At 41.3% G+C, this 19,699-nt stretch overlaps 1 protein-coding gene across 1 annotated transcript in view; it reads left to right on the top strand.

Annotated features, from left to right (window-relative positions):
- The window catches only part of NRDC (nardilysin convertase), a 29,556-nt gene continuing 9,857 nt past the window's right edge, over nt 1-19,699 (top strand). Inside the window, exons 1-21 of the mRNA XM_053392457.1 lie at nt 1-476; nt 3,932-4,199; nt 4,748-4,829; nt 5,194-5,347; nt 6,577-6,650; nt 7,697-7,792; nt 9,184-9,306; nt 10,472-10,529; nt 11,503-11,576; nt 11,771-11,840; nt 12,334-12,411; nt 13,338-13,458; nt 13,545-13,603; nt 14,556-14,610; nt 15,252-15,356; nt 15,541-15,664; nt 16,158-16,244; nt 16,790-16,909; nt 17,919-17,970; nt 18,315-18,465; nt 18,566-18,693. Of these exons, the coding sequence (XP_053248432.1) occupies nt 16-476; nt 3,932-4,199; nt 4,748-4,829; nt 5,194-5,347; nt 6,577-6,650; nt 7,697-7,792; nt 9,184-9,306; nt 10,472-10,529; nt 11,503-11,576; nt 11,771-11,840; nt 12,334-12,411; nt 13,338-13,458; nt 13,545-13,603; nt 14,556-14,610; nt 15,252-15,356; nt 15,541-15,664; nt 16,158-16,244; nt 16,790-16,909; nt 17,919-17,970; nt 18,315-18,465; nt 18,566-18,693 (2,540 nt within the window). The 5' untranslated portion in view covers nt 1-15. The remainder of the gene's footprint in view (nt 477-3,931; nt 4,200-4,747; nt 4,830-5,193; nt 5,348-6,576; nt 6,651-7,696; nt 7,793-9,183; nt 9,307-10,471; nt 10,530-11,502; nt 11,577-11,770; nt 11,841-12,333; nt 12,412-13,337; nt 13,459-13,544; nt 13,604-14,555; nt 14,611-15,251; nt 15,357-15,540; nt 15,665-16,157; nt 16,245-16,789; nt 16,910-17,918; nt 17,971-18,314; nt 18,466-18,565; nt 18,694-19,699) is intronic.

Consider the following 19,699-nt stretch of genomic DNA (forward strand, 5'->3'; position numbering starts at 1 on the left):
GCGTCCGGCGCGTGGATGCCGAGCCGGGCCCTGATTGGGCGACTTCGGTGGCTTCCGGTCCTGAGCACCGGCCTGCGGCTGAGGGCTGGAGCTGCTGGGCCGGAGCTGGGCCCGCCGTGGATGCTGAGGGCGGGAGCCGCCTGGCCGCGCGGGACCTCGGTGGCGAGCCACCTTCGAGCAGGACCAGCCCTCCGCAGCCGCGCCGGCAACCCTCAAGCCAAGCCGCGAGGGATCCTCAGCGGGCCTCGCTCTCCCTCAGCCATGCCTGGCCGGGCCAAGGCCTCGCTGGGTGGCGGCCCCGAGCAGCCTGAGGACTTGGAGAGCACTCGCGGGGCCAAGGCCGGCACAGCCCAAGAGGAGCCTGAGGCGGAAGCGGGAGGCGAAGGAGACAAGGCCGCCGCCGCCGCCGGCGAGCCCAGCCCCAACCTGGGGGATCCCGAGATCGTCAAGTCCCCCAGCGATCCCAAGCAGTACAGGTGGGCGCGGGGAGGAGGAAAGGGGAGGGCGGAGGCGTAAGGATGGGGAAGAGCCTCTCAGGTGCGTCAAGCGTAGCTTAAATGAACTACATGAGAAATTTCTCGTGCCGGTCAGCACCGTAGTTCCCCCTCCTTTTATCCTGATCGGCCGCCAGAGGGTTGGTGGTTGGGGAGGTTGGGTAGAGCAATCCCGGGGAGAAGGGATGTCGCTTTCCGGCGTGGTAGGCCCGGTTATCAGAGGCAGGGGCATAGCTGTCAACTTTCAGATTTGAAAAGAAGGGATCAGTAGCCTTGAAAATAAGGGGTCAGTAGCCTCACCTGTCCCGGGGACAGTCTACGGGATATCTAACAATCCGGGATAGCAGCGGGAAGCCGCGGGAAACGGCGCTGGAATAAGGAAATTTCCCGCAAAAAAAGGGAAGGTTGACAGCTATGGGCAGGGAAAATATATTCATGTTTCTTTTAAAAGTCATGCATTATGTGCTATAGAAGATGCTACTGGCCGCTAGCTTAGATGTATTTAAAAGGCGAAGTTGGCGGAGACATATTCCGCATGACTCTATTGGGTGGCTCTTAGCCAGGATGGCAACATGAAACTTCCATGTTCAGAACATAGCTGTCAACTTTTCCCTGTTCTTGTGAGGAATCCTATTCAGAATAAGGGAATTTCTCTTAAAAAGGGGGAAAAGTTGACAGCTATAGTTCAGAAGCAATTTATCGCTGAGTGCCAAATGGAGTGACATTCCCAAAGGCATGTGGTTAGCCACCGTTCTGGATTAGGCGGACTTTACTCTGATCCCACAGGGTTCCTATGTACTCTGTATTCGGAAAATAGCTTGCCACCTTTGTCAGCTCAATTCCACCAGATGCATTTTGTAGAGAGCCAGTGTTGGATGAGATAATTAGATTGGACCAGTTACAGGTAGGTAGCCATGTTGGTCTGCCGTAGTCGAAACAGGACAGGGTCAGTTCCCTACTCTGGCATTAAATTCACTGGAGTTCCCTACTCAGGCATTAAATGTGTGTGCTCATTTTCAGGCTTTTTCTTTAAAGGTGGGGAATAGCAGTAGTTTACCACCATTGCCCCAGTTATGTATCGACTTGATATTGCACCTTTGATTTGAGAATTTCAGGACTGGTTTCAAGGGGACAAATAAGAAAGCAAGCATTACATCATGACTTACTTTCCTAACTGATTCCTTGTTTTCCTTTTACTAACTAGCATTTGGTCTGGTATTGCTTACAATTTCCTTATTTTCTTTTGTAACCAAAACCTGGACAATGTTGATTTGGCTGAACTGGATTCTCTTCCTGCCCCCCCCCCCCGCCAGCACTGTTATCTATGTCATATAATAAGAGGTTATGATCTTGGTTATCAGTAACTTGATCATGTTGAGTGAGGTTACTTGTTACTTAATAATTCCTCAAAGAAAGGAATAATTTGGCAAAAAGAAGAAAAATCACTACCACATGATATGGTGATGACCACCAACTTGAATAGGTTTAAAAGCAGATTAGACAAATTCATGGAGGGGATAGTCTTACTAGTCGTGATGGTAAAACACTATCTCCAGAAATAGAGTGCCTGTGAATATGAGTTACTGGGGAACAACAGCAGGAGAGGGTTGTTGCCCTGTACCTGTTTGTGGGGTTAAAGTAAAAAAAATAAATTGCATATTTATTACAAACATGGAATTTTATTCCAACCATTAAATGTAAAACTGCACTCTTGTAACCATATAAATACCAAGTGCCTGTTAAAAACATAAACATTAGTGTACTTTAATAATAAAGGTAAAGGGACCCCTGACCATTAGGTCCAGTCGTGACAGACTCTGGGATTGCGGTGCTCATCTCGCTTTATTGGCCGAGGGAGCCAGCATACAGCTTCCAGGTCATGACTAAGCCGCTTCTGGCGAACCAGAGCAGCGGATGGAAATGCCATTTACCTTCCCGCCGGAGCGGTACCTATTTATCTACTTGCACTTTGACGTGCTTTTGAACTGCTAGGTTGGCAGGAGCAGGGACCGAGCAACGGGAGCTCAGCCCGTCGCGGGGATTTGAACCGCCAACCTTCTGATCGGCAAGTTCTAGGCTCTGTGGTTTAACCCACAGCGCCACCCGCGTCCCTTTAATAATAAATAGGTATAAATTCAGAAGCCAAAACCGAGGGTCAGCTAACCCTTGTGCTGGTTGCAGAAGCCTGCAAGCACAGCAGGGCTTTATGTCTCTCCTTTACCTATGTGCCTCCCGTAGATCTTCTCTAGAGAGTCAGGAGAACTTCCAGAACTGCATGAGGGAAGGATAGGGGAGTTTTTTGTTTGGCAACCAGAAATGCTTGCACTGACAGAACGCTTATATTAGTGCAATGTTTAATTGCATCCTATGTAATTATACTTGTAAAATGTAAATCTGTACATTGAAATTGCAACTTGAATGTGAGCATAAATGCTACATCTACTTTGTCTTATGGAAAACAACCTGCTGTAGAGATAGAAAAGGTCTAACCTGAATTTCCAGTATTAAATAGAAAGCTGTGATTGACTGCGATTTTGTGTGGATGATTAGAAGAGCATCGCTCTGTAGTTGCATTTCTGTGATGAAAGCTTTATTTTTCTTGCATTGGGGTTTAGAGCGGTAACACTTTTGATTTAAAGCAGAACGATTGGTAAGGATTGTGTGTAACTCTCTCCTTGCTCTTACCACTTTTGCCTGTGCTGAATTGTGAGTGCACAGCTTTGCTCTCATCATTTTTAAGGCACCTCTCCCAGCAAGTGAGAGGAGCATCTCCTATGAAAGAAGCAGTGGTGCAGCTCACATTCTGAATCCAAACACTTTTAGTCTTGGAGGCTGCTAGTTGGCCATCCATTCAAACAGATGTGACCAACAGGCTGCTGTTGAGCCTTCACCATTCCTCCCCAAAAAAACCAAGCAGAATTTGTTCCTTTTCCATTGTTGTTATGCTATCTATATCTCTGTTAGGTGCCCTAATGTAGAATACTTCATTAACACCAAAACAGTCCTGGCAGCATTGTGTCTTGTCTTGCAATGTAATTGCCAAGGTAAATGCATATTTTTTATTAGTTCAGAAAGGCAAGAATTACTGCTTAGCAAATATTAATGGGTAGTATACAACCAAGTCATACTCAATAGGCATTTGAAATGTAGACTCGTTAGTCATCATGATACAACCCTTATACAAGAACAAAGTTTGTTGTTATTTTAAATTGTTTTTAATATTGTATTTTAAAGCTGTAACTTGCCCTGAGACCTTAGGGTGAAAGGTAGGTAATTTATAATAATTATTATAATGATGATAATAGTAATGATTGCAGAGGCACAGAGTAATTATGTCAAATACAGGGATGTTCCATTTTATTTTATTTTCCTAAGGCGGTAAGGAGCCAATGGAAAGGGTCATCATCCTGATGATAATATTACCTGTCACTTTGTAGGTACATCAAACTGCAAAATGGCTTATGTGCATTGCTGATTTCGGATTTGAATAACCCAGATGGTAGCCCTTGTGCAGTGTCAGAGGATGAGGATGACTCTGAGGAAGGCACGGATGAAGATGATGATTCTGGAGCAGAAATAGAAGATGACCAAGAGGGATATGATGATGAATGTGGATATGATGAGGATCTTGATGACCCTGACAGTGAATTAGAAGAGCTAGGAGAGAAAGAAGAAACGAGGAAGAGGAATAGCACAGAAAAACAGGTATGGTTTGAATAATAATAACGACTGACCATGAGTGGTTTGGTGCAGAGGACAAAAACCTACATTGCTACTTTTGATATTTTATTCATTTCTGTACTGGAAACTCATATAAAATACATCTACAGAGTGTATAAAATTCTAGCTAAAACCCCAACAATATAACAAATAAATTCCAAAGGAAAACACATTAATGAAACAGAAGTTCAAAGTGAGTCCTCTGACAAGAAAGTTTAAAAAAAAATCATTTTCGGAAGAAGTCTTGCCATAATATGTTAAGTTGTCAGGTTCACTTCAGAGTTGCAGAAGAGATAGGCTTTTGGCCCTCAGATAAAGAAAGCATTACTTTTGTGTCTGCCTTAAACAAATTCTTAGGTCACCCTCTGTAGTTTTATAATTCAGATTGTTTTCTGTCTTTTATAGAATTGAACAGTGTTTACATCACTTTTTGTGATTCCTTTGCAGAATTGTTTTATAGTGGGCAATTTGGTAATCTTATAAGGTAGTAATGTTTTTTTCTTAAAATGCTGTTCTTGTTTTTCTTTTCCCAGTCTGCAGCTGCACTTTGTATAGCTGTTGGCAGTTTCTCTGACCCTGAAGATCTGCCTGGGTTGGCACATTTTCTGGAACACAGTATGTTATGTGTTGTTAAATGTTACCTTGCTGTGTTTTAGCAAAAATTAAATTTTCTAGTTTTGCATCTGTGAAGTTCTTTGACATAAAACCTTGAAAACCAGCAGTGTAAGAGTCAGCTGCATTATTTTCCTGCTTGCATATTTGCAAAGTTAGATATGTCCATAGAATAATGATAGATATCTTTAAAACCAGAAGTTGCCCTGCTGATCTGGAAAAAAAAAAAGTTTGTCAAACGTATGCAACTAGTTATTTCCATTTGTTTCCCTTTAATACGCCCAAACTTCTTTTTGAACTCAGGGAATTTCAAGTTTTTGCCATTAGAATTAATATCTGTCTCTTTAACTTTCATTTCCCCCCCCAGTGGTTTTTATGGGCAGTGCAAAATACCCAGATGAGAATGGTTTTGATGCATTTTTGAAGAAACATGGAGGCAGTGACAATGCTTCAACAGACTGTGAACGAACGATATTTCAGTTCGATGTACAGAGGAAATATTTCAAGGAGGCTCTTGATAGGTATTTTGATTATTATGAATAAAAAGCTGGATTTACTGCTTCCTATTTGAGTGGTTGCTGCTGCTGCATTTGATTTTTTTTCCAGTTTTCAAGTAGTTTGAAAACTTTGGATGGGATCCACTAAGTCATACTCAGAGTAGACCCATGATTGCATAAATTAGGCTGCAATCCTACCTGGGAGTAAGCCCCATTGAATTCAGTAGGACTTACTTCTGGATTGCAGTAATGGTTTCAGTAAGTATGCTCTGACTCTGACCTAGATACTTTCTAAAAGGTTGAAACGCTTCAGGTAAATATTAGTAAAAAATATGCTTCATTGAAGAATGATACATTTTTAAAGGATGTTAAAAGTAAATACCGTATTTTTCGCCCTATAGGACGCACTTTTCCCCCTCCAAAAATGAAGGGGAAATCTGTGTGCGTCCTATGGGGCGAATACAGGCTTTCGCTGAAGCTTGGAGAGCGAGAGGGGTCAGTGCGCACTGACCGCTCTCGCTCTCCAGGCTTCAGGAAGCTATCAGCAAGCCTGGGGAGCCCGCGAGAGTTCCCGCAGGGCTCCCTAGGCTGCGGATAGCAGCCTGCTGCACGGAGCGCGGGGCGTGCTGAAGCAGAGCGCCCCGCGCTTCAGGCAGACATTGGACAGCCCCACAAGCTTGGGGGACAGCGGGGAGGCGGAGCGCCGCCATCCCGCTGTTCCTCGACCTGGTTTGGATTACCTGACCTGGTTTGGGGGGGGGGAAATAAAGGGGGGGGAATTTCCTTTATTTGCCCCCCAAAAAATTAGGTGCGTCCTATGGGCCGGTGCGTCCTATGGGACGAAAAATATGGTAGTTATTTGGGGTACAATAACATTGAGTACTGAGACTTTTGTGGATCATTTGCCTTAAGAATTCATTTTTGGCAAGAAATATAATTCACTGCCAACATTGGGCCATAAAATTCAAAAACGAATTCATACCAATCTAGATTTTTATTAGAGCAGATAACCAAGACACACATCAAAGCATAATTTCTATTGGGAATAAAAATGTAACGAATATTTTAAGCCTTTGCTTTAGGATAGAAAGTTTAACCACAGACACTAGAAGAACTTTTTTTTTCATGTTATTACTAAAACTTGAACTTGGTAAATATTTTAAATTGCAACACTTGTACACTTGAAAACTAATTTTTGTGCAAGCCTGTCAGACTGCCTGGAAAAACATACGTCCAATATTTTTCTGTTTCAGGTGGGCGCAGTTTTTCATTCACCCTTTAATGATTCGTGATGCAATTGATCGGGAAGTTGAGGCTGTGGATAGTGGTAAGAATCCTGATTTCTCTTGTCACTTTATATTTGGTTTTTTGAAAAAACTAATTTTGTTTGGCATAAAAGTATTGAAAGCATCTTTCATGAAGCAGAACATTTATACATGCTTTTAGTACCCAGAGGTCACCAACGTGGTACTTGCGGGCACACAGGTGCCCACAGAGGTGTTCCCTGGCACCCACAGGGTCCCTTCCCCAAGCATTCTGTTTTGTGCATGGTTGAGGGTTGCATGTGATGCCCACAACAGTTTCTCTGCTTTTCAAATTTGCCCCTGGATTCCAAATGGTTGCCAGACAAATAAGATGCATTCTGAAGTTTTCAACAACTTACAGAGGAACTTGAATTTCTAATTGATTACTACCTGTAGTAAAGGATTCACAGTATCTTTTTCAGAAGTTCATTTTAACTTTGAAAGGAAGCTGGATCTTTCAAAATGGACAGACAAGTTGTTGATGGTTTTTTATTACATATATACAACTTAAAATATATAAACGAAAAATTCCTCATCTCATCACTTAAGTTGACTAGAAGCAGGTATTGTAAAACCTGCATATTGATCCAATAAGGGCATTTTCCATACAGGAGCTGACTTATGTTTACCACTCATTCTCTTGAATGGGTCTTATGCATTCAGAAGGGTGCTGTAGATGATAAAAAAGCACCCTGCATTAAGCAGTTAGAGCAGCAAGTTGCTGGGATTGATTTTGGGTTGACTCTCTGTACATTTCTATCAACTACATGGCTGACATTGTCAAAGCGAACCCTCTTCAGCCAGTGCATCTGCAGAGTTTTTTTATAGCAGGGCCCTTTACTAGTTTTGACTGTTGTTCTTTTTGATGTAAAAATAAACACACAAACCATGCATAAAAGCAGTAAGCTAGGTTAAGTAGTTCTGGCAATAGTCCTTCTGATCTGTTCGTGCTGTTTTTAGCAAATGAACGTTTTAATGTGCATGGCTTTGTTATATTCCTATAGTCAAGGCTAGTTTGGAGGTCTATATTAGTTTGAATCTGAAAACCTTTCTATTAAACAAACAACAGAATATCAGCTTGCAAGGCCCTCTGATGCAAACCGAAGAGAGATGTTGTTTGGAAGTCTGGCCAAGTCTGGCCATCCCATGAAGAAGTTCTTTTGGGGTAAGTATTATTTATTATTAATTTATAGTGTTTTTATCCTGTTGTCCAGCTGAAAAGGCTCCCAGAGCAGTAAAATGGAACACAGGTCCTACCCTCAGGCATACCACCTAAAAACAACACAAAGGAAAAAGGGGGAAAGAGTTAAAAAGTGAAATTAGGTACCAGTTCTTCAAGTTACAAAGTTCTTATAACAACTTAACTCAGTCTGAAATGGTTTAGGGAGACGAGGAGCTAAAAGGATCAGGTCTCTTGATTTAATTAGTAGTTTCCCTGCTTCCCATCTCCCTCGGTAATGGAATGGCTGCTACTAGTTTTAGCCCAAAGGCTAAATGAAAGTTCCCTCTGGTTGGTCTTCAAGGAAGGTCTCTAAATAACAGCCAGAGTTTTCTCTCTCTCCTGATCTCAGTGCAGAGATAGAAACTCTACCTGCTCCTTAGATTTCTTTCTGAAGATCGGGCAGAGCACTTTCATCTCCTTCCTGTGAGTTGGTGGGCCAGGTGTGGCCTGCAGGCTAGTCATCAATGGCACAGAGAACCTGTTGGATCTTGTATTGTGATAGAGAACACATGTGGCCAAGTTAGTGCAGTACATGAGAGCCAGTGTGGTGTAGTGGTTAAGAGCGATAGACTCGTAATCTGGGGAACCGGGTTCGCGTCTCCGCTCCTCCACATGCAGCTGCTGGGCGACCTTGGGCTAGTCACACTTCTCTGAAGTCTCTCAGCCCCACTCACCTCACAGAGTGTCTGTTGTGGGGGAGGAAGGGAAAGGAGAATGTTAGCTGCTTTGAGACTACTTTGGGTAGTGATAAAGCAGGATATCAAATCCAAACTCCTCTTCTTCTTCTACACTAAGAAGATGACATAACTTGTTTCCCACAAGCTGTTCACACACAGATTATCCTGAACCTCGTATGTGGGTGTTGCAGAGATTTCCTGTCCTCTTTCATACCACTTCTCTTTGAGTCCCGCCATAAGTGCTTATGTGTTGATGTTCTGCACAGCTTGTTCCAAGCTGTGGGCAGGGAGGAAGGAAGGCACATAGTGGGCACGCAGGCAGGAGGAAGGATAGCGAGATGAGGGGGATACCACTTTGTTGCAGCTTAAAAATTATTTTTCAGCAAGTGGGGTGAAGGAGGAAAAACGTGGACTGGCAAGATATATATTAATCTGTTAATGCACAGTATGTTTTTAATGACTTTTGCTATGAGAACTATTAGTTTTAATTGTAACTAATTTGGGGGGAGTGGGAAAAACATTTTTCGCCTTTGAATTCCTAGTAGTTACTTTTGTAAGTACTTTTGTTACTAGCAGAGCAGAACCCTATTAAGCATTTGGATCAAAGCATAAGAATTTTTAATAATAAGCAACCTTGGTTTTCAACATTATTTACAGGTAATGCAGACACGCTGAAACATGAGCCGAAGCAAAAGGACATTGATACTTATACCAGGCTGAGGGAATTCTGGCAGCGCTATTACTCAGCTCACTATATGACTTTAGTTGTGCAATCTAAAGGTAACGTCTGTTAATTTGAAGCTACAGGTGCAAACTGTGATACACTGCCTTGATTATTGTCTTTCAAGAGCTATAAAAACTCTTCTGCATCTGCTTGTAATGTAAAGAATGCCACAATAGTTTACATTTCTAGTCAGAAGTAAGTCCTGTTGAATACAGTGGGGCTTGTGCTCAGGAAAATGAGTAGGATTACCATTGTGTACAATGAAAGTAAGCCCCACTGAATTAGGACGTATTTCTGATCAGCTATACATATGACTGCACTAAACTTAAAACAAAACTAGATGTATCTAGCTAAATATTGCTAAATCTTCTACTTCTGAATTTAAATATTGAGTTCATTTTGATGAAATAGGTGTTCTTTTTCAGTGTCTGATCACCTTTTAAAATAGAGGCTTATATTTTGGATCTAGCAATTCTTATAAGTTTCATTAGTTGCATTACCTAACCCTCTTTTTGGTCCTTATTAGTCTAAATGAAGTTCACAATATTAGATAATTTATTTCTCTTTGTAAACAAGGCTATGATTTATCTTGAGCCAAATACAGTGTTACCTGAGTTTCCAGTAACACAGACTTGGCATGTGAATTTTCTTTGCCATTACTGACATTTTAATGATGTCTTTTTCTCAGTAAGGATAAAAACCTGCCCCTCCCTTCCCAACCCTGCCCTAAGGGGCCAATCTGTACATGCACGACATACATGGATGCTTCTTTAAGTGTGGCTGCCATCACAAGGAATATTTCTATGCTGCCAGAAGCATCTATTGTGGAGGCTGTTTCAGATAGCTTTTGGGCGCGGCCCATATCACGTAGACCAGCCATAATTTTGTTGTGTGTAAGTTTTAACTGATACAACCAGCTTGGGAGGTTGTAAGAATGCAAGCTCAGCTGCCACATATGCCTGATATAGGAAGCAGAAACTGTACTGGTGCAGCCACACCCCAAAATAATCCAAGTGCCAAATGCATGTGCAGTTTAGGTATACTGAGAGAATTGAGCCTTTGGGCCTACAGACTTTATAATGTTTGCACCTCTTCTTTAATTAGCTGATTGGGTTCTTGAGAATGAACAGGTTCTCCAGCTTACCTTTGTTTTACTGAGAACAAGCCTTTCTTCTTCAGTGAATTAGCTGTTGAGCTTTCTCTCTCTCCCTTTCTCCCTAGAAACCTTGGATACTCTGGAAAAATGGGTGATTGAAATCTTCTCAGAGATTCCAAATAAGTAAGATTTTTTCCCCCTCTACTATTTTTGTCATAAGTAAGATGTAAAATTATATGCACAGTTCTGCATTCAAGTCATATGAGAAGACCACAAATATGATTTCACCTGTTTATTTCCCTGCTTCTTACCCTTTCCCCTTCTTTCCAGCCCTGCTTCTTCTTCTTTCTCTTTCCATGTCATTGCCTGTTACTGCTTTTTAATTATAAAAACTAATTTGTGGCATAATTTATATAGAATATGTTGCTGTGTGGTGTTGGCTTAAAGGAATCGCATGCCTGACTGGGGGTTGGGGGGAGTTGAACAAGCATGCTAAGGTGATAGTTTGACTGGCCAGATTGAATGATTCACCTCCTCATCCTCCCTTGCACTGATGTGGGTACTCTCCTGACCCTCAGAACCAGTTTTGAGGGGTGTTTGCAGGGAGCGGGTAGGGAAGCCCTATTGCACAAGCATACGTCCTTGTGCATGGCTTCCACTATCACAAGTCATTAGTTGAAACCTACTTTAGGACTTGGGTCTCCTCTTCTAACGTACAGAATAAATGCTTAGCACAAATTTGGTAGGGGTTGCTATGCCAGTGCCGGTGCTTTGAATATTTAATAAAATAACAAAGTTGTTCTGTTCGATGTTTTAAATTTTGATTTCTCAATTTTGGGTTCAAAAAAATAGGGGTCGTCTTATACATGGGGGTGTCTTATACATGGAAAAATACGGTAATATTTTTAATGAGCATTTTAATCCCAATCTGTAGATACTGGTTCATAGTTTTCTACCAGACATACAACACAATAATCACCTGTTGCAACACGTGAGGAGCCAGTCCCTGGAATTGGTACTGTTCCCGCACTGAGTGCTGGGTACAGAAGGATATATCCAGATTAGTCATTGATACACAGGATTGTGATGTGATTTGGGGAGCATCCTAACGGAATTAGGACAATGATGCATAACTTATTTTCTTTTGTTCTTAAAGTGATTTACCAAGACCAAATTTTAGCCACCTGACAGAACCATTTGACACACCTGATTTTCAGAAACTTTACAGGGGTGAGTAATGGGAATGAATAATTCCTATAGTGCTAACAGTTAAGAATACATATTGCATTCTAAACTTTGTAACTTTCAAAGTTTAAAATACTGCTCTTTGCACTTTTCTTTTTGAGAGAAATTATTATGAGAAAGTTGATGAAGGCAGATAATTATGTTTTTACATTTTACAGTAAACGTTTCTTTATTTTTAGTTGTTCCAATCAGAAAAACACACTCTTTAAATATCACTTGGGCTCTTCCTCCACAAGAACAACATTACAGGTAAATTTTAAACTCTTGTTATGGTGGAACCCTTTCATGTGGGTACCAGGAAACTGAGTTAGTTGAACAAATTAAATTGTTGATAAAAGAAAAAGCAGCCACTAGTGGCTTTCTGCTGATAGAAGGGACTCCATCAGCAAAATGTGGAGGGAGAAAATTTTAGACAAACCCTTTGCAGTGGTCTGTGCTCCCTCTAAATCTGCTCTAGAGGGTGGGGGGAATCTTGAGCAGATTTGGGTGGGTACAGCAGACAATTGTCAAAAGTTGGCCCCTTCCTTGTTCTGCTGATGGATTCCTTTCTGTCAGCAGCCCGGCACCACTGAATACCACACATAGTTTATGGTAGCTGTAGTAGTTTGTAATGTGATCATCACTAAATCCCAGCATTTTGGATATGCTTATTTTACTTGCTAATTTGTATAATGGCTGGAAACCAATATTTTCAAGGCATGTTTTATGACCTCCATTTTTAAACTTTTCCCTCTTTTTTCAGGGTCAAACCTCTTCACTATATTTCATGGCTGGTTGGACATGAAGGCAAAGGCAGTGTTCTTTCATTCCTTAGAAAAAAGTATGTATGAAAAAATCAGTTATAATAGTTTTAATAGTTAATTGACACATTTAAAAGATATATATGCCATGTGCCTTTGCTTCGGCTGGGGAGGGCGGGATAGAAATAAAAAAAATTATTATTATTATTTATTATTTATTATAATTATTATTATTACTTCTGTAATGGGACGCGGGTGGCGCTGTGGGTAAAATCTCAGCGCCTAGGACTTTCCGATCGCATGGTCGGCGGTTCGAATCCCCACGGCGGGGTGAGCTTCCGTCGTTCGGTCCCAGCGCCAGCCAACCTAGCAGTTCGAAAGCACCTCCGGGTGCAAACCAGCGGGAAGGTAAACGGCGTTCCATGTGCTGCGCTGGCTCGCCAGATGCAGCTTGTCACGCTGGCCACGTGACCCGGAAGTGTCTGCGGTCAGCGCCGCCTCCCGGCCTATAGAGTGAGATGAGCGCACAACCCTAGAGTCTGGCAAGACTGGCCCGTACGGGCAGGGGTACCTTTACCTTTACCTTTAATGCAGACAGTTGAGACACATGTCAGCTTAGTTAGTGACCAAGTTCAACATATATTTGTTATAACCCAAATATTGTGCAACATAAACATTGGATAGACTTGACATGAGCATTTTGAAAAGTTTCTCCAGAGTGCCTACCCTTTGCTTATATTGTGATTCCATCATGTGAGGAGATGGAAAAATCAGAAATTGGTAACTCCTTATTCTATTGGGGCAGGGGGAATGATACAAGCAACCCTTTACTCGCATAGATTGGACTATGTTGCTGCTTACCCCTGCCTAGGTCATTAGCTGAAATATGTCATTTGTTCTGCATGCTAAAGCAGGGGTGGCAAAACTTCCTCTTGCTAAAAGCCAGAAATATATTGGAAATCTGTATCAATAGCTCTAACTTTGATGTGTTAATATTATCTGATAGATTCTGGGCTCTTGCATTGTATGGAGGAAACGGTGAAACAGGATTTGAGCAGAACTCTACATACTCTGTCTTCAGCATTTGTGTGACTCTGACAGATGAAGGTTACAATCATTTCTATGAGGTAAATGTGAGCTCAGCTTGAAGTGTTTGTTGTTCTTGCTTACTGCAGACGACAGATACCTGAATGTGCTTTGTTTCCATTTTCAGGTTGTTCATGTGGTATTCCAGTATTTGAAAATGTTGCAGCAGACAGGACCAGAGCAAAGGTAACTAAGTCCTGATTCTAGTGAGCTGTCGGTGTTACTGAACTTTTTTTATTCCTAAATGTGAGCAGAAGTAGCAGGTGGGAGGAAATGGTTGTTAAAAAGAACTGGAGGAATTGGAAGTCACCCTAAAATGTCAACCCCGTGAAAAAGGAAAATTAGCTATTAAGGTGGTTGACGATTTAAGAATTGGTTTAGGGCAGAGCTTTTCATGTTGGTGACACACTTTTTAGACATGCATCATTTCACAACACAGTAATTCAATCTTACTAGCAAACCAGAGGTTAAACAAACCCATTTCCAGCCGTGGGGGGAGCTTTCGCATGACACACCTACACATAGCAGTCAACACACTAACGTGTCGCAACACCCAGTTTGGAAAACTCTGGTTTAGGGGAATATTCACTATCCTGAAACGTTCTCTCTATGTGAAGTATTATTAGTTACTATATATACTGCTTTTCTATATAAATTTATTTCAAAGTGGTTCTCAAAAACTTACAAATACATAAAGAGTACATTGTTATCCATGCCATCTTCCTAACAAAAACAATATGGAACAGTTTCATAAGAGATACATAATAAAACCTCAGTATTGATACATCAAAACAATTCATTCATAATTCTTTACTAGTAGGAAGTCAGTAAGACAGCCTCTGACCTAGGAGGTGGTAGCAGCAGAATGAATCTTTTTAAAGAGCTGCAAAAGGAAATGGGGTCAGCCCTCAGTCCCATGTTAAGATGGGAAATGACAAAATGTTTCCTCTGGCCTGTTGGTCAGGCTGCTGAGAAATAGCCTTAGAATCATAGAATTGTAAAGTTGGAGGATCATCTAGTCCAACCCCATGTGGTGAAGTAATCTTTTGGAATGTTTGTTCTGAAACCTTCTTTCTGGAAATGGTCTCTTTCTTGACAAATGTGACTGATTTATTGAGAAACATGTTATCCTCCACAGAATTTGGGAAGAAATCCAGAAGATTGAAGCTAATGAATTTCATTATCAAGAACAGGTATTTCCTCAACCTTGAATATTTTCAAACACCATTTTATAGACCATCATTTTATCTTGGCTTATGGAAACTAATAATTGCTGGGAATCTAATTGTGGTGACTATAGTAGGCTCATTGCTAATTTTAATAATATGGGATTATTTTACTGAGATGCTTTTGAAACAATCATGATTTGTGATGACTTTCTGCTTTGGAAGATGTGCATCTTCAATCTTCAGAGCTAAGAACTTGAGTGTGGAGACCTGTTTAGGAGCCGTTCAAATGAATTCCAACATGAATGAAATTCTTATCTTCTTTTTCTTAACTTTGATTCGTAATGAGCCCAATGGGGATTTCAAGGAACAAGTTTTCTTGTCCAAAATCTACATTGATTTTTGCAGTTGTCATGCATCTGGGAATCAAATGAATTGACTACTGCAGAAGATTGGCGCAACTGCCAATGCACATTTGGAAAGCAGCCAAAATCTAGGATTTTTCACTAGTTCCACTTGATTCTTGGCACAAAACAACTGCAAAAGTCAGTGCACAATTATGTGGGGAAACTGACGACCTGGATTCACCCTTAAGCTTAACCAGAAGCAAGGGTAAGGGGGGAAATGTTCAAATGATCGATAGTGAACTAGAACTGTTTGTTTTACAGACTGACCCAGTTGAATATGTTGAAAGTATTTGTGAGAATATGCAGCTGTTTCCAAAGGAGGACATTCTGACAGGAGACCAACTTCTTTTTGAATACAAACCAGAAGTAAGTGCACTCTTTAGGTCTTTCTTCTTATTAGATGAGATGATTACGAAACCAATTCTACCAATTAGGGAATCTTATTTTCAGTCCTTCATGCTCTGCTTACAAAGTAGTAGTAGAATAAAGCGCCTTAATTTTGCACAAATAGGGACACATAAGAATATATTTGAATCCTTCATTTTTGCAGATCATTGCTGAAGCTCTTAACCAGCTGACACCTCAGCGAGCCAACCTTATTCTGCTTTCTGCTGCCCATGAAGCTCAGTGTCAGCTGAAGGAGAAGTGGTTTGGTACACACTACGGTGTTGAAGGTACAACAACTTTGAGTCTTCCTCAAAGGAATTCCAGAGGTGGAGGGAGGCTATGGAAGGAAATGCATTGTGTTAGGTTGGCCTATAAGTCACTAAGTCTCCTAATAATTAAGGAACCTCAGTGCTAGGGGTGGTGAACTTGTGGCCCTCCAGATGTTTGTGAATTCTGGCTCCCACCAGCCCCAGCCAGCCTGACCAATGGTTAGGTATGATGTGAGTTGGAGGGCAGTGAGAAGATGACATTTCTGTCATGGTTAGCAAAGTATTACATGTTGGATCTATGAATGGTGAAGGATTATGTCTAGATCAGGTATATGAGTTCCTTGCTGCTGCTGCTGCTGCTGCTGCAGGGGGGGGGGGATCTGGTGTGTGCATTAGATAAGAAGAGGATAGGAGCTGTGTGCCCTGTCAATACAGCATTTTGCAGCTAAGTATAACATCTTCATTGGCTTCAGTTGCACTAAGTTTGTCTGCTTTTATCATTAATTTTCAGATATTGATCAATACTGGAATGATATGTGGGCCAGTGACTTTGCATTAAATCCAGATTTGCACCCACCAGAAGAAAACAGATACATTGGTGAGTGAATTATGACTTCATACATGCCTAAAATAGGGTTGAATGTGACTAGATTATTTTGCTTACATGTTGTTAAATAAGCTGTCCTAGGTTTTCTAAATGAAGGCTGCCTCTCCAGTTACAAGTGAATTCAACAGATTTATGTAGTTGGGTTTCTGTCATGTTGTATATCAAAAAAAAGTAAGGAGCAGTACTTTTTTCAGGGAATACTCGAGGGTATGCAGTACCGGTACCTCTTTTTTGTTGTTAAAATATGTAGCACTTACTGTAACAACTTCATGGTGAGTACTGGCACCTATTTTTCTAGGGAAAAAGCACTGGTACGGAGTGTTATCCAGCAGAATCAGAAATTTATGTTGCTGCATCAGATCAGCAATCCATTTGTGCAGCAGACCACAAATAACTGTTAAGCTAGTAACACTTCAATCCTTACAGTGATGCCTTGACACTTAAGCATACAGCTTGCATAATTTATTTGAGATTGATATGTACTTGTTACATTGACATGTGGATGTGCAACAGTAACTCCTCCTCCTTAATTTTAGCAACTGATTTTGCTCTGAAGGCTCCTGACTGCCCACAGACAGAATATCCAGTCAGTATACTGAGCACCCAACAAGGCTGCTTGTGGTACAAGAAGGATGATAAATTCAAAATCCCTAAAGGTAACCCCTTTATAGGTCTCGTAATGAAACTTGTTAATACACTTCTAGGTTACAAAACACAGGACATTCCAGATTGCACTTATCTCCTTGGGGCTTTTCATATAGCTTATTTTCAAATTATTTTTTTGTTTTTGTTTTAAGCAGACACACATCCTTACACTGAATCTAGATGCAACTTTAGAACATCTGTCTCAGTAGTGACATAGATAAAAAAATTAAATGACATGTCCATGCATCCTTGTGCTGAGATCCTTCTCCTGAAATGAATTTCTGTGTTTGTATATACATTTTTAATCAAACAGTAGTAGCCTTTACACCAATAGTAGTGAACCTGTCGCTATCAAGATGTTGTTAGAATCCAAACCCTATCAGCCCAGCCAATACGGCCAGTGGTCAGCAATGATGGGAATTGTAGTCCACCAGTATCTGGAGGACCACAGGCTCTCCATCCCTTCTTTCGACTAGACAAGGCAGTATATTGGCATCGTAAAGCACCAAGTTATTTTCATTTTGCTGGCTCTACATAGCTTAGCTTGCTGGTGTCTGGAGTTTTAGAAAATGAAGATGTAAAACATTTCAGTTGTTAATCTAAGCATTGTGTTTGGACTTGGGATGTTTAACTCTGGCTACCATGGTTGGGAATTTTTGGGCAGTGTTTCAGTCACTGATCTGTGGAATGGCACTGCTCTACAGCTGCCTTCTGCTAGCCAGTGGTGGAGGTGCTGACTCACTCTTCCTGTACGGGGTCGGAAGCTGTGTTTCTTTTATCCAGCAACATACAGACACCATTCCTTTTCACTGTTCCGAGAGACTACTTGCCAATCAAAAGCTTTCTGGCTGTATATTAGCATGCCCTTTAGATTTCATTGTATTTAATCAGCAGTGGGTAGGACTAATAATCTGTTTAAAAGAGATTGGGAACCATAGGTCAGGAGGTCCCAAAGAGAAATAATGGCTTGACGAAAGCTCCCCATTGTTTGCTCTAGCTCATTATAACCATTTCTTTCAGCTTATATCCGTTTCCATCTAATCTCACCGCTGATCCAGCAGTCTGCCGAGAAGTAAGGGTTGCAGTCTTTTTGTCTGTCCTTTTGGTTAGCTTATTTTTCCTGCTGTAACAAGCATCTGTGGTGCTTCAGAGCATCCCTGTTACTAATAAACATGGAATACTAGGTGGTGGGTGATGGTAAAATATTAAATGCTGTGTTTGATTGCATAAACCATAACGTCAAGTGTGCAGGTAATTGTCTAAAAGGGTCTGGAATTGTATACTCCTATATAAGTTAATTTAATGAATGACATTTTTTCTTTTGAATGAGTGGTATAATTCCACAGAGCCTTTCCATGAAGGACTCTCATTCACATTCTTACTTTTGTTTCCTGTCAAAAAAATTGCTTTGTGCAGCATTGTGCTCTTTGATACATTCGTAAACATCCTCGCACATAACCTTGCTGAGCCTGCTTATGAGGCGGATGTTGCTCAGTTGGAATACAAGCTGGTAGCTGGAGAGCATGGACTGATCATTCGCGTAAAAGGATTCAATCACAAGCTTCCTGTAAGTGTTGGCAGGATTTTTTCCTTTGGGCTCCTTTTGGGAAAATGATCCTATTTAGTCTACTGCTCTAGGGAATCAGCATTTTACTTTGTTCTCCCAGCTGCTGTTTCAACTCATCATTGACCACCTAGCAGACTTCAGTTTTACTCCAGAAGTTTTTGAAATGATAACTGAGCAGTTGAAGAAGACTTACTTCAACATCCTCATCAAGCCAGAGACTCTGGCCAAGTAAGTGTTTGAAACAGTACAGGCAGGCTTGGGTTTACTTTCTGGGAGAAGTCCCAGTTTGATTTTATTATTTATTTGTTTTTTTAATAAAAATATTTTCATATCACTGTATCACAGCAGTTTACAACAATATAAAAGTATTGTTAACAATATACAGTATTGTTTATTTGGGAAGAGAGCATGTCTTTGTGGAAATGTGAATGAACATGCTTCCTTTGCTATTTGTCCATTTTCATTGTTCTTTGTAGGGCATTCTTGGCAAGGAATTGGGTTATAGGAACAAGAAAGGAGCAGGAGATCTGTGGGGTCAAGACAGGGGGGTGGAAGTTTTGAGGGTGTTCAGTGTGACCATGTGTTGACTCTTGTGAACACCTGGAGGCTGTGCTTCCCCTTCCATGCTTTCTGTGAAAACAGTGTGCCTTTCTAGCCCTTAGGTGTTCTGAAGATAGTTCAAAACACAGATGCAGCATGAACGTTTGATTTTTGGGGTCAACCTCTGATAACCATGGTATTGTGCACATTGTACGGGTATCCTGTACTGATGCTTTTCTCATCAACATATCATTGTGATTTGTTTACCAGCTGCATTTGCAGCATAATGGCTGTGATCCAGAAAGCAGTGTGACCTGCTCCACGCACACGACTGAGCATTTGTATTCCCATCTCTTCTGCTGCCCAAATTGAAATCCTCCTGGGCTGTCTGATAAGCTGCCTTTGGGAAGGGCTGGGGTTTGCAGTGTAGTGGACCTGAAAGCAAACATCTGTCACCCTTAAAGGAGCTGTCTGAATCAGAGTCCATGATAAGGAGAATCTGTAGTAGAATTAGCTTTGCAATTGCCTGTCTTTCTGTCTATTAGGGAAGTGGCTCATCTGCTGGGAGTCCACAGGGGAGGGGAAATCGCTACTGATAGTAAAGATTCCTTAGCTTTGCAAGAATATATTTGGAAGTGGGTGGGGCTGGGTATGCAGATGGGGAATCCTGAGAAGGGAACGGAAATAATTTGTC

The sequence above is a fragment of the Podarcis raffonei genome, chromosome 6 (assembly GCF_027172205.1).
Source record: "Podarcis raffonei isolate rPodRaf1 chromosome 6, rPodRaf1.pri, whole genome shotgun sequence".
NCBI lineage: Eukaryota > Metazoa > Chordata > Lepidosauria > Squamata > Lacertidae > Podarcis > Podarcis raffonei.